The 12,500-nt window shown below is 36.0% G+C and overlaps 1 protein-coding gene across 1 annotated transcript in view; it reads left to right on the forward strand.

Moving 5' to 3' along the window:
- LOC135206294 (uncharacterized) overlaps positions 1-12,500 on the forward strand; it is a 125,047-nt gene that overhangs the window by 18,842 nt on the left and 93,705 nt on the right. Inside the window, exon 3 of the mRNA XM_064237717.1 lies at positions 11,080-11,256. Coding sequence (XP_064093787.1) covers positions 11,080-11,256 — 177 coding nt within the window. The remainder of the gene's footprint in view (positions 1-11,079; positions 11,257-12,500) is intronic.

The raw sequence follows: 12,500 nt of genomic DNA on the forward strand, positions 1-12,500 counted from the left end.
TTCATCACAAGAATTTCAATTTATATTCGTGTAATCATGTAAATTTTTAACTTTAAAGCTCTTTTATCGATGTTCATGAATACTTCATGCCTTATATTTTCTAAGACCGTCTGCGATTTTGTTTAGATCATAGATAACCATATGTAGAACTTGACTTATTAAAGAACACCAGACGCATTTTTCAAATTTTATTAAGGAAATCTTAGAATTAATGTATTGTTATGCAGGTAACAACAAAAACGATAACAATAATAACTAGTCCGGTATACGGACCGTTCTTATTAACATCTTCAGTTGAATTCAGTTATATTTCAAATCGGTTACATTGTCCCTAATCATTTGTAGAAAAATTTGTGTTACGGTTTCTGTTCATCATTGTTAAAATCATTCAAAATGTGCAAGATTGATAAACCATGCAATGGAGTTATTTTACCCACAGATAAAAAAAAAAAAGTTCACTGCCTGGAGCAACAAGCAACAAGTTAATTTTTTTCCATTCATCGGAAGTAAAATTCTAACGAACAATGAAATCAATTAATTAACAAAACCACACTACACTTATGCACTGCTTTAAAATGCAAATTTATACTGTAAGCAAAGGTAATACACAAATATCCCCTAACCATTGCCGTCATTATTTTTCTAACTGCCAAAAATAGCCCCTCTGCCATTAGGCGTATAACAAAAGTTGAGCGAAAAATTGTTATGCGCTGATGAATGCTTTTCAGCGTCGGGTGTGAAACTTCCTAAAATTGCTGTAACAAAAGCATTCTGCCTGATCGTATTTGATAGTTTTAAAGGGGATGAGAAAATGTAATACGTGGTAAAATTCCATTTTGTGCCCCAGTTTCCCTTGTGTAGTTAGGAAGACGCAAAATGCAAGAGGAAAAATAAGACTGAAGGCAAAATACAACACCGTTTAACAGTGAGTGTGTTAAGTGTTAGGTAGGTACTGGTTCCGCACTTTCCAGTGGGTTGTCCTTTTCCTCGTTTCAAGTTACGTGATGAAAAGGCTCCTGTAGATATTAACGAAAAACCGTCCGCCTGGATTCTATCTACTACCAGAATTTGTCACAAATATGTTCCACGACCATTTTCACTTAATGCTATTTTACTCATATAACGCATAGCTTTGCATTTCGGAAATGGTGTACATAAAATAAGTTTTCTCAGAGAGGAGCTTTCATGTTTATTTTTGATACAGATGCCAAATAAACTGAAAATCTATATCCGTTGCATTGCCATCAAACTTGTAATGATGTATGATTCAGAGACATGAGCTTTGTGAATGGTATGGACACGTGAGGATGAGTGAGTAGGAGGGCGTAAAGTGGGCTTTGGTGGAACCGTCAGGGGTTAGAGGGTTAAGAGGGAGGCAAAGGAGACGATTTCAAGAAGGGTTTCGTGGAGGCATTTGTTTTCGATAGGTATATTTGGAGAAGACACATCAAGACAACCAACCCTTTAACGTAGGGATAGTAATGGGGATGAGGAATATTCACTATTCATTTTTAGGCTAATTTTCTCCCAGATTAATGACCTTACATGCTGTATTTGACTTTATATTAGAGAAAACATCTTGGAGTTTTCCTATATTTACATAGCTCAGCAGCTGTTGTTTCGCAGGGAGGTAACTCATTTACTGGAGTACCAGAATTCTGACCAGTGGGAGAATGGGTAAGTAGATAAAATTGTGCGTGTAAGTGTGTTTATGTAAGGGGTGAGGGAAGCGTTATGTACAGATGATACAGACCAAATTAACAAGTGATAATCATATTAGGGAGTGCACATGAAGATGTGTATGAGAATGACTGCAGTTAGTTTTGAACGCATGCACAAATGTTTAAATGTTTTTTTTCTTTTTGCAATGTGCGCTGATACGTGAAAGATAGGATCATGATATAAATGTCTATACTCTGTTTTTTTTTTCTATCTGTCCACCCGCCTGTGGTGCTTTTGCATGGTAACACTGCGTCCCGGGCTTTAAATTTACGCTATGTGTAAGTTTTAGGTAAATAAAAGGGTATCTGGGTGTACAATTGCAAATGAAGTCTTTTAATAATCGACTGTATGCGAATTACAACGTTAATATTCGAAATAGGATATTATTATTATTATTGATGAATGTCAGCTGCCAATTCGGGGTGGCGAATGGAACAGCCAGACGCAGTGGCGGGAAAATCGCTTCTCTCGCTGTTCACTACGGCAAGATGTCAACTTATTGGACCACACCTACTAAGCTACGTATTACTTCATTACACGTAAGTATATCAATATATATTTTTAGTTTTTATAAAGTGAGTTTTAGCCGGATACGATACGACGTAACTTGGTTTAGCATCTGTTTAACGGAATTTGCGTCTGGCTGTTCCATTCGCCACCCCGAAAAGGCAGCTGACATTCATCAATAATAATAATATCCTATTTCGAATATTAACGGTGTAATTCGCAAACAGTCAATTATTAAAAGACTTTTCAGTAGCAAATGTACACCCAGATATCCTTTAGTACCTAAAACTTACACATAGCGTAACTATATAAAACCCGGGACGCAGTGTTACCATACAAAAACACCACTGGCGGATGGACAGATGAAAAAAAACAGAGTATAGTTGTTTACATACAGACGTGATTGAATAGTTCACTGATTAGTTAAGAATACGAACAAGTTAAGAGGGTACTGTGGATATTACAACTATATAAGGAAGCCAAGTATTATAGAAAATAAGATAGATAGCTGTCTACGTGTTAACATAGCGGACATCAATTAGAGTACATGATAGGACAGGAGACAATATGGACCAGATTTCTTGTTTGTTAAAATTGCTACTTATTATTCAAGGTAGTATCTTTATTGTTGGTATAAATTACCACATATTATTTCTTAAGGTATTATCTTTATAGCTTTATATCAAGGATTGATAATGGCACTTAATCAAGAAAAACAGAGGGCTGCGAGGTAGCAGGTTTCTCAGTAGACAGAATAAAGGATAAGTGGCAAAAAGACTGAAAAAGAGCCCCATTGAAAACCGATATAGTTAGTAGTCCACGGAAAAAGATAGAACGATATCTAACCACTTAATATTTTTTTCATTCGATTATTTTCGGGAAACAGGGTATCTTGTTAAGTTTAGAAAGCTTAGGTACACCCTGTGCCTTCGGGCTTATGAAAAATTTTTCACGAAAATATGCGTTACTGGATGACTTTCACCATTAGGCTTTGAACTCAGTAAATGGCTGCAACAAAAGATGCTTTTAAAGTGAACAAGAGAGAGTAATTCATGGAAAACTTCTTTACCTTCTTTGTCCTACGTAAAAGAAAACTATTGAGGTGGCTTTTTCTGTCCGTCCGCACTTTTCTGTCAGCCCTCAGATCTTACAAACTAGTGAGGCTAGGGGGCTGCAAATTGGTATGTTGATCAGCCACCCTCCAATCATCAAACATACCAAATTGCAGCCCTCTAGCTTCGGTAGTTTTTATTCTATTTGAAGTCAACGTTAGTCATAATCGTGCTTCTGCAACTATATACGACAGGCCACCGCCGAGCTGTGGTTAAAGTTTCATTGGCTGCAGCTCATAAAGCATCATACAGAGATCACTGAAAGATAGATCTTTTTCGGTGGCCTCGATCGTACGCTGTACAGAAAACTCGATTGCGCTGAAGTTCAGCGCATTTTTTTATTTCTTTTTTACAGGTTTCCCATGCACCGTTAAAAAGATGAAATTCGACAGCAGAAACAAGAGTCGGAGTCAAAACACAGTATACACTAAGCGGTGCATGTTTTAATTCCTAGTCAGTTTCTGGTCGGCCTTTCCATTGTTTTAAAAAGCGCGATGAAAGGGTTTCCTGTTTACTTTAACGGAGACCGGTTATCCGAAAGTACTTTTTCCTACAGGGATTTGTCAGAACTTTAAATTTTATGCACGTATTTTGCCCACATGAAATTTACGTACATATGTAAAAATTATTTTTTTCGGTGAGTTATCATTTAATAGATTTGTTTATTTTGTTGTCTTAGGATTTTTTTTTTTTTTTTTTTTTTTTGGTGGATAGCGACGCAAAAACTGCTTGGATATATCGGTCCGAAATAGGTTCTATTTTCGATTAAATAATTTGGCTTCTTTTCATAAATTTGTATAAGTGAGAAGGCCAATAAACTGTTGTAGAATATGAAGGAATGTGTTGAGAAAGAATGACACCTTGATTGACACTGTAAAATTATAATTCTCTTCTGCCAGAGAATGAATCACTAGATGGAATGACTGGTAACTGGGTGTACGTGAGATTCTGATTGAGAATTCACACAAAGTTAGACAGGAATCCTTGTGACTTTTCCTTCAAACTGTAAATAAAAAACTTTTCAGAAGCCTGTAGTTAGTAACCTTGAAAAAGTATACTCGTGATTTTTGTAACAGTTCCGTTTCATGATATACACTAATCTGTCCTTAAGGTGTATTCGTTAGAGTCAGAATGTCCTAAACCTGTGATGGAATGCATTCTGAAAAAGTAAAACGTAGGCTCTTGTTTCAGTAGTTTAGACTTTCCTAACCACACCCAAGTTTTGCGAATTTCTTTGCCTGTACGATGTGTAGTAATAACGTGTGAAGTTATGAATTATGTTAGTTTTATTAATTGATTGAAAAGAAAAAAACTTATCGTTGACTGTTGCTTCCTTTGAAGTGTTAACATATGCAGAGCGTAGTCATGATTGAGAGGGCAAGATCACTCGTCACGGAAATTTCGAATGATTGAATAACATTCAAATATAAAAAGAAGTTTCATTCAGCCCGTACACGCTATGACATCAATCAATCGGGGATGCACATGGCCTCGAAGTTTCTAAACATAAAGCCCAGGCATCATTTCCCTTTCAGTTCTTGCTTGATGTGCATAATTTCACAACCACGCAAGCACAAACAAACACATTTCAGCGGAGGTCGGTCGTTAATGACGAGATCAGCGATTTCGGAAGCTGGCTACTCTTCGTTAATTACTCTGTCACAGGAGGTTACAGAGTAATATGAAGTGAATATATCCACTAAAATAGAGGTAATTGCTCATTTAGGTGCTGGGAAGGAGATGAGATGCGTTTAGGAGGCAATCTAGGAGAAAGACTGCATTGTGCCGACACAGTAAACCTTTGTATTGTTAGACTGGGCTATTATTATTATTATTATTATTATTATTATTATTATTATTATTATTATTATTATTATCCTGAATGATCGAAAAATTATGCAGAATAGTCTTAGGGGCAATTTATTTATATAAGGAAGCATCCACAAGAAAATGCCTTTTGTGAAGTAAAAGAGAGAGAGAGAGAGAGAGAGAGAGAGAGAGAGAGAATAAATTAAAATTATGGACGGCAACAAACGAGAGGCAATAAGTGAGTGAAGGATGCAAACGTGAAATCCAATGTAAGCTAGGAAAACTGACGAATCTGTCTAGTTTTACACATACACGCTAAGTTTCAGGAAAAACATTACGCAGCTCTACATGGAATTGAATCGTGTTTGGGTCATCATGACTTCAGTAGAAGTTAGAATGTTATTGGCGATAAGCAGCAATAATTAATTATATTTTTTTCTTACATACTGTCAACCTCAAAGAAGGACTACAAGGGGGTTTAAGCAGTGGCCAGGTCCGTGCAAATTCGTAGCCGGCCCCTATCCCCCGTTCCCTTTGTAACGAATGTAGTTAATAAACTCTACGGGTTTATCATGCCACATTTCATTTACTCGAGCCCGTTGCATAGAAATACATTATTAAAAAAAAAATTGAAAATGCTTTGCACAGGTTTATCAGGGCATGTGTTTAGGTCTAGTGGGGAGGTGTGTTTAGATTTAGTGGGGCTATGTTTAGGCTTAGTGATGGTGTGCTTAGGTTTAGTGGGGGATGTGTTTAGATTTTATGAGGGGTGCTTTTAGCTTTAGCAGTGGGAGCGCGTTTAGGTTTAGTGGGGGTTGCATCTAGGTTTATTGAGGGTTTTTTTTAGGTTTAGTGGAGGGGTATCCGTTTAGGTTTACTGAGGGTGAGTTTAGGTACAGAAGAGGTGCATTTAGGTTTAACAAGAGGTGTGCTTAGGGTTTGCGAGTGGTGTGTGTTTAGGTTTAGAGAGGGGTGCATTTAGGTTTGGTGGGAGGGGTATTTATGTTTAGTGGAGGATGTGTTTAGGTTTATTGGGATATGTTTTGATTTAGTGGGAGGATTTCTTTTGGTTTAGTGCGTCGTGTTTAGGTTTAGTGGGAGGATGTGTTTAGGTTCAGTGGGGGTGTATGTATGTCTACTATTGTACATCTGAATATCATATGTAGTTAACTTATTGAAATTTCATTTACTTGCACCGCATGTCAGTTACAGAACAATCATGTGCTCGAATTCCTTTGCAGATGTGATCCAAGGAGACTTTTCCGCATTAATTGAAAATAAACAAGGGATCATTCACGTCGATGAAAATAACGCTGGCGATGAAGGGCGTTATGCCAATATTTAGTCGTTTCCATGGCTCAGGAAGCGAACACTGCTTGGAAAATTGCTCACTTGATAGTGCAAACAGACATACTGGTCCTGTTATCAACTGAGTAAATATACTCTGTCCAGCGGAATCTGAAAACTTCCATTAACGTTCGAGTAATAATTAAGTTTACTTTAATCTGTCGTGTTCTACAAATCAGTGTTTTTATCCTTGGGTCTCGCGCGTCACATATGAATTTCACTGTAGCGGTGTCTATCACCCGCCTACAACAACTTTAACGCCCTTTGACCCAGGGCCAAGAACATGCATTCAGGCAGACCTCTCTTGTTTGCTTGGGAGGCGTTGTTTTGCCCCCGGAGTTCGGGAAAACCAGATTAACCTTTTGCGAACTTAATCAACTTTCTTTTTCTCTTTCATAAGCAATCATCACTTTTATTCCTTCATGTTACTTTTATTTTGCGCCATTCTCTTTTCGCTTGGTAAGTTGTGTCAGCGTGATTATAACCATTCATTATAAATATATATATATATATATATATATATATATATATATATATATATATATATATATATATATATGCTTAAAAATCACAGTAAATGCACGTGACTTCATTAAATAAGCAAATACCACATTTTCCTGTGGTATTCGCTTATATATATATATATATAATATATATATATATATATATATATATATTATATATATATATATGTATGTATAGTATGTATGTATGTATGTATGTATAACACATATAAATTTACAAATTTACTTATCTATAAATACAGATATATCACTTCAATGCATGTGTGACTATTCTTGTTCTTACGTTTTTGCTTATTTATATGCGTAAGCTGAAATTATTCACGATGTTCATAAATTTGATTACTTCAAATTTTGTTACATATTTTCCTGTTTAGAAATATCCAGTCATTTTGCTTTTAGGGTTTTGTTTTAATAATTCACTGAATTTGGGTACTTGCTGTGCTTGGAAATTGCATTTAGAATTTCTGAGCCATCTTAGAATGACAATGAAATGTTTTTCAAACTTGCCAATTAGTTGTCACTGTGGAGGTGGGTTGAATTCAATCAAGTTTTCTATACAGCGTATAATGCTGTATGCATACAATCCTCTCGATGTACTTCAGTATGAAACTCTCCTCTACGACTGGGCAGCGTTCAGTTGCTCCCCAGATGCGCTCTAGTGAAGGTGCGTCGGCGACGCCTCCGAAAAGTGGTGCCTGAAGCACGATCTATGGCTAACCTTAACTTTATATAGAAAAAAGAATACTGAAGCTAGAGGGTTGCAATTTGATATGTTTGATAATTGGATGGTGGATGGGCAACATACCAATTTGCAGCCTTCTAGTCTCAGTAGTTTTTAAAATCTGGGGGCGGATAGAAAACCAAAAAAATACGTACAACAAAGTCAGTATCGACGACCCTCTTGAGAGCAGGGTGGTCAGAGTTACTGTCTATCATTGTTTTGAAACCGGACCTCCTATCTCTCGTGAGGCCTGGAAGAGCAAGGCAATGGAGACCCATGCACGAATCCTCCACCCACCAGCCGCCCATAAGTCGTGTACCTTCATCAGTTTTTTTTTATAAAGGACTTAAGACCGAGACTGACGCAGTGGAAAGTAGCAGAAAAAAACTTTCATAAGCGAATCTCATTTTGCACTAACTAAACTATTGAGTCTCGAAGCGTTTCGCTCATGATCATTGAAAACTACTGTTTATCTCTTACGTTTTCACCTCGACATTGCATGATTTTTCTTTATTTATATACCATTATCTGACCGCTACAACGCTTTTGGAACAAGTATCTTAAAGTTAAGATTGCTGTGTAACTGGAAACCTGCCAATTCTTATAATTTTGGGGCGATGGTATGAGAAGGGAATTGTAGCACCCTTTATTTTTTCGATTGGTCTATTTCCGTTAATAATATAAAGCGTTTGGCTTCTGCCTATCATACTGCACATACGTCTAACTACGTCATATTCCCTTTCAGCGCATCCACGAAATTTGCATGATATTAAGATTGTAATCCCTAGCAAGGGAAGGTTATCAATTTTAGAAACAACATATTCAAGAACAATGATAATCTTATGTATTTCATTCTCTCGATATACAGCTGCTGCGAGACCCGTCTCATAATTATCAGGGCTGACATAAAAACGTACAATAACAGAAAATGGGAAGCCTCGTGAATTTAAACGTTATTTATAAGAATATTCTTATTTTATGTACTAGACAATTGCTTTAGGTTTTTAATTTAGGTTAGAAGTTGCGCGTTACCTGGAAAGATATTGTTTTCTGTATAACGACAAAAAATACAAAAGGTCAAAAACAAATCAGTCCCTTAGAAGAGAACGCGACAAAATATTTCATATCGAAAGGTATTGCCGTGATACAGTGGAATCTCTCAAACGTCATCGCGCCCCATGGAAGCAGATCGCTTGCGAAGGAAGTAATTTCGTGCGAAATTGCTGAGGTCAAAATGGAGTTGCAGCTCTGCAGACTAATATTACATTCTTTAGTCACGTCATACCCGAGGGTGGTGATGGAGTGTGTGCAAATATTTAGCTCATTCCTTGATTCGCGCCACGACCCATGGCCCGGGGAAACGTTCACTTAGTAAAGCAAACAGAAGCCCTGGTCTTTTAGGAGACCTCTGTCTGTAGTTGCAGGCACCAAGCTTTATCGACGAAGGACCGTTCGTTTAAGTTAAAAAAGCAAGTTAAGTGTCCAACAGTCCGTATATTCTATGCCAAACTAGCTAGCCTTCCATATATCACAGTTCACCTAAAATATCAATTTGTCGTTGGTCTCAATTCCAGATTTGAATACATGGGTGAGGCCTATGTATGTATATGTATTTATATATGAAAATATATATAACGTTTGACAAAAGAAATAAAATACTCACTATATGATAATTCCCTTCGCAGGGAGCTATTTAGTTCAGCGGTTTATAAATAACTTAGAATGAGGGTAGTCTTTAGAACATTACAGCAATTTTATACTTAACATGAGCAACATGCTTATATGTAATTATGTAGTAACCTCAACTTTGTACACACACATGTATAGATATATATACACACATAAATATGTATATCTATACACACACACACACACACACACAAATATATATATATATATATATATATATATATATTATATATATAATATATATATATATATATATATGCATAATTATCACATCACCGTGATTTATATAGATCATTTGAGCTACAAATGTCCTTTAATATCTAATTTGCTCTACCTCGGAATTTATATATTTTCAAATATGTACCGAAGGGGAATTTTTAGTTGATAATAATTTCGTCTCCTCATGGGATCGAACCACCATCCAGTGGACGGGAACGAAATCAGGACGGCCTAGTGACGTTATCAAGTCGGCCAACAGAGAGGCTATAAGTTTATATCGATTCTGGCCTTACAAATCCACCGTCGAACTCGGTGTTTTCGTAATTAGAATCGATATGAAACCCCCTCTACCATGTTAGCCAATTCGAACGTTAGACCAACGTTGTCTTGTAATGAATAATATATATATATATATATATATATATATATATATATATATATATATATATATATATATATATATATTATATATATATATAAATGTGTATTTATGCTGACACTTATACAAGCACTGTTGGTCCCGTTAACTATAAACTTGTAGCATTATTCCAAAATCCACCCTCATTCCGAATCATTCATAAACCTCTGGGTTGGAATACCAATCTGTAAAGCGAATTTATTATACAGCAGGTAATTTATTCCATTTGTCACTCGCTAAGCACCGAAAATTGGCTCTCTCCGTCTTTCCTTATCCTCATTGTAAACTTGGATAATGAGTTCATTATCACCAGTCTCTCATTTAGCTAATAAGAGGAAAATTGCTAACGTAATAAAGGAAGTTGGTCGTCTCTTCGAGTTTCTCCCTGGAGCGATTGACGAAAATTGCTTCTCTTTTCAAATGCGCACATTACGAATTTACCTGAATCTATGATACTCGAGTTCTCATCGCTTGGAAAATGAGGCTGTCAGACGAATCAAATATCAATTGTTCTACGCTAGAGAGTTTCACGGGGTATTCTCATCACTGTCTCAATTTCCTTCTTTTATTTCTGTTGTTACTATTTTTTCCCGTTCGGTTTCGTTTCCGTGAAGAGGAAAATAAAAAGACGGAAAGGCATGATATCTTCAATTTTGTTTTATTTCGTGTAAAGATCCATACGTTTTCATAACGAATTTTAATGCGATATATATTTTCTACATTTCTTCTGAAATCAGTGAACAAGTTTATACATACCTCGGCTGATTTTCATAATCTTACAAAAACTTTCTTTTATAAAACAAGACTCACTGATGTTTTACTCCCGAATATTATCAGGACCTTGCTGTTTTTGTGGAATGATTGAGTTTGATATTTTGAAATCAATTTTCACCTCTTAAAATACTGGTATATATGTGGGCAGCACCCAAATGTAATATTTCAGACTTACCAAAACCTACTGAAATTATGTAGTGTAAAAGTCATGGTAATTATTTTATTATTTTTTTTAAGGGAGCTCAAGATCTTGTATCCGCGTCGATGAGAAAGACCCTTGTACTGTGGAACTTCCAGTCAACTATCAACAGGGCGTTCCAATTAAAGTGAATGAGTGCGAAGGCGCCTGCCTAAGCCTCGGATACTATTACGCTGCCATGTCACAAGGGATCTTCTGCTCATGTTTTCATAAAGGTAAGTGAAATGAGTATTTTTTTTCTTTTTTTTAAAGAACTTTCTGATTCCCTGCCAACGGCTAAGTGTCCAGTAATGTATAATGTCGTGTCCACGCTCGCTTCCGAGAGTTCAGGTAAAAGAGTCACAGGTAAAAAAGCTACAGGAAAAAAAAGAAGCAGGAAAAAAAAGTCACCTTAATCTCTCTTAGATAGTTGAACCCAAGGGTTTAAACCCGGTATGCATCCAACTTTGCCGCATATTTAGTACAAGACCTTTGGGGATTACCGTAAAGATATAAATAAAAGACTGTAAATTAAAGCGACTTTTTTTTCCAGTGACTTTTTTCTCCCCTAGCCAAAACTGCGACAGTTTTTCTGTGATAAATGTGTTCTTTGTAGTTTATTATTCTGGAAATTTGCTCTACTATAAAAAAAAAAAAACTGGTAAAAAAAACCACAAACAAGCATTTTAAAAAGTATATTCATTCAGTTACTGTAAAAAGTACTGTTTCTCATTGTTGAAGTGAAAATCACCATCTCTCTTATTAATAAAATATCTTGTCATCTGAATGTCTTCCACCTGTTTGGAAAAGGTACACGAAGAATTAGATTTCTGTATCGACTTTTTTTAACAAATAGAATGATCATATATTCAGTTTGTCTTCTAAAAAATGTCGCCATTTTAAATAATGACCTAGCATTAGTTTCCTGAATACAGCGTAGGTGATTAATAGGATTAAAATGACACTTGTCTTATACACATATAATTCATCCTGCTTTTTATATCTAGTATATCAGTGAATGGATCGTATTAAGTATAGAATACAGAATTTAGGACGAAGGCCAAGTGCTAGAACCTTTGAGGTCATTCAGCATAGAAGGGGAACTTGATAATAAGATGGTATTCAAGGTGTAACAGAAGGAAAAACTCGCAGCTCCACAAGGAAACTTGTATACAGTGGGAAGTGTATACACAGTTGGGAAGAGAAAATCTTATATGAATTGATTGCATTCTTGTAAATTAGGCAAACACCCATTAAACTAGTTAACAGATTTTATTGATAGGATTTTTAAGCTGCAAACGAAGGATATACACCAAGTTATAAAGGCAATTTCATTGCCTGTACTAACAAAGATAGGAATGTTCTAAGGGGTTCACAATAATATAAATGTTTTGTTTAATCATTCATTTGGACTGCAGATGAACCCAGTGTTTATACATTATACAGGAATTTTTAACATTTCTATTATTGCGGACCCCTT

Source organism: Macrobrachium nipponense, chromosome 29 (genome assembly GCF_015104395.2).
Source record: "Macrobrachium nipponense isolate FS-2020 chromosome 29, ASM1510439v2, whole genome shotgun sequence".
Taxonomy (NCBI): Eukaryota; Metazoa; Arthropoda; class Malacostraca; order Decapoda; family Palaemonidae; genus Macrobrachium; species Macrobrachium nipponense.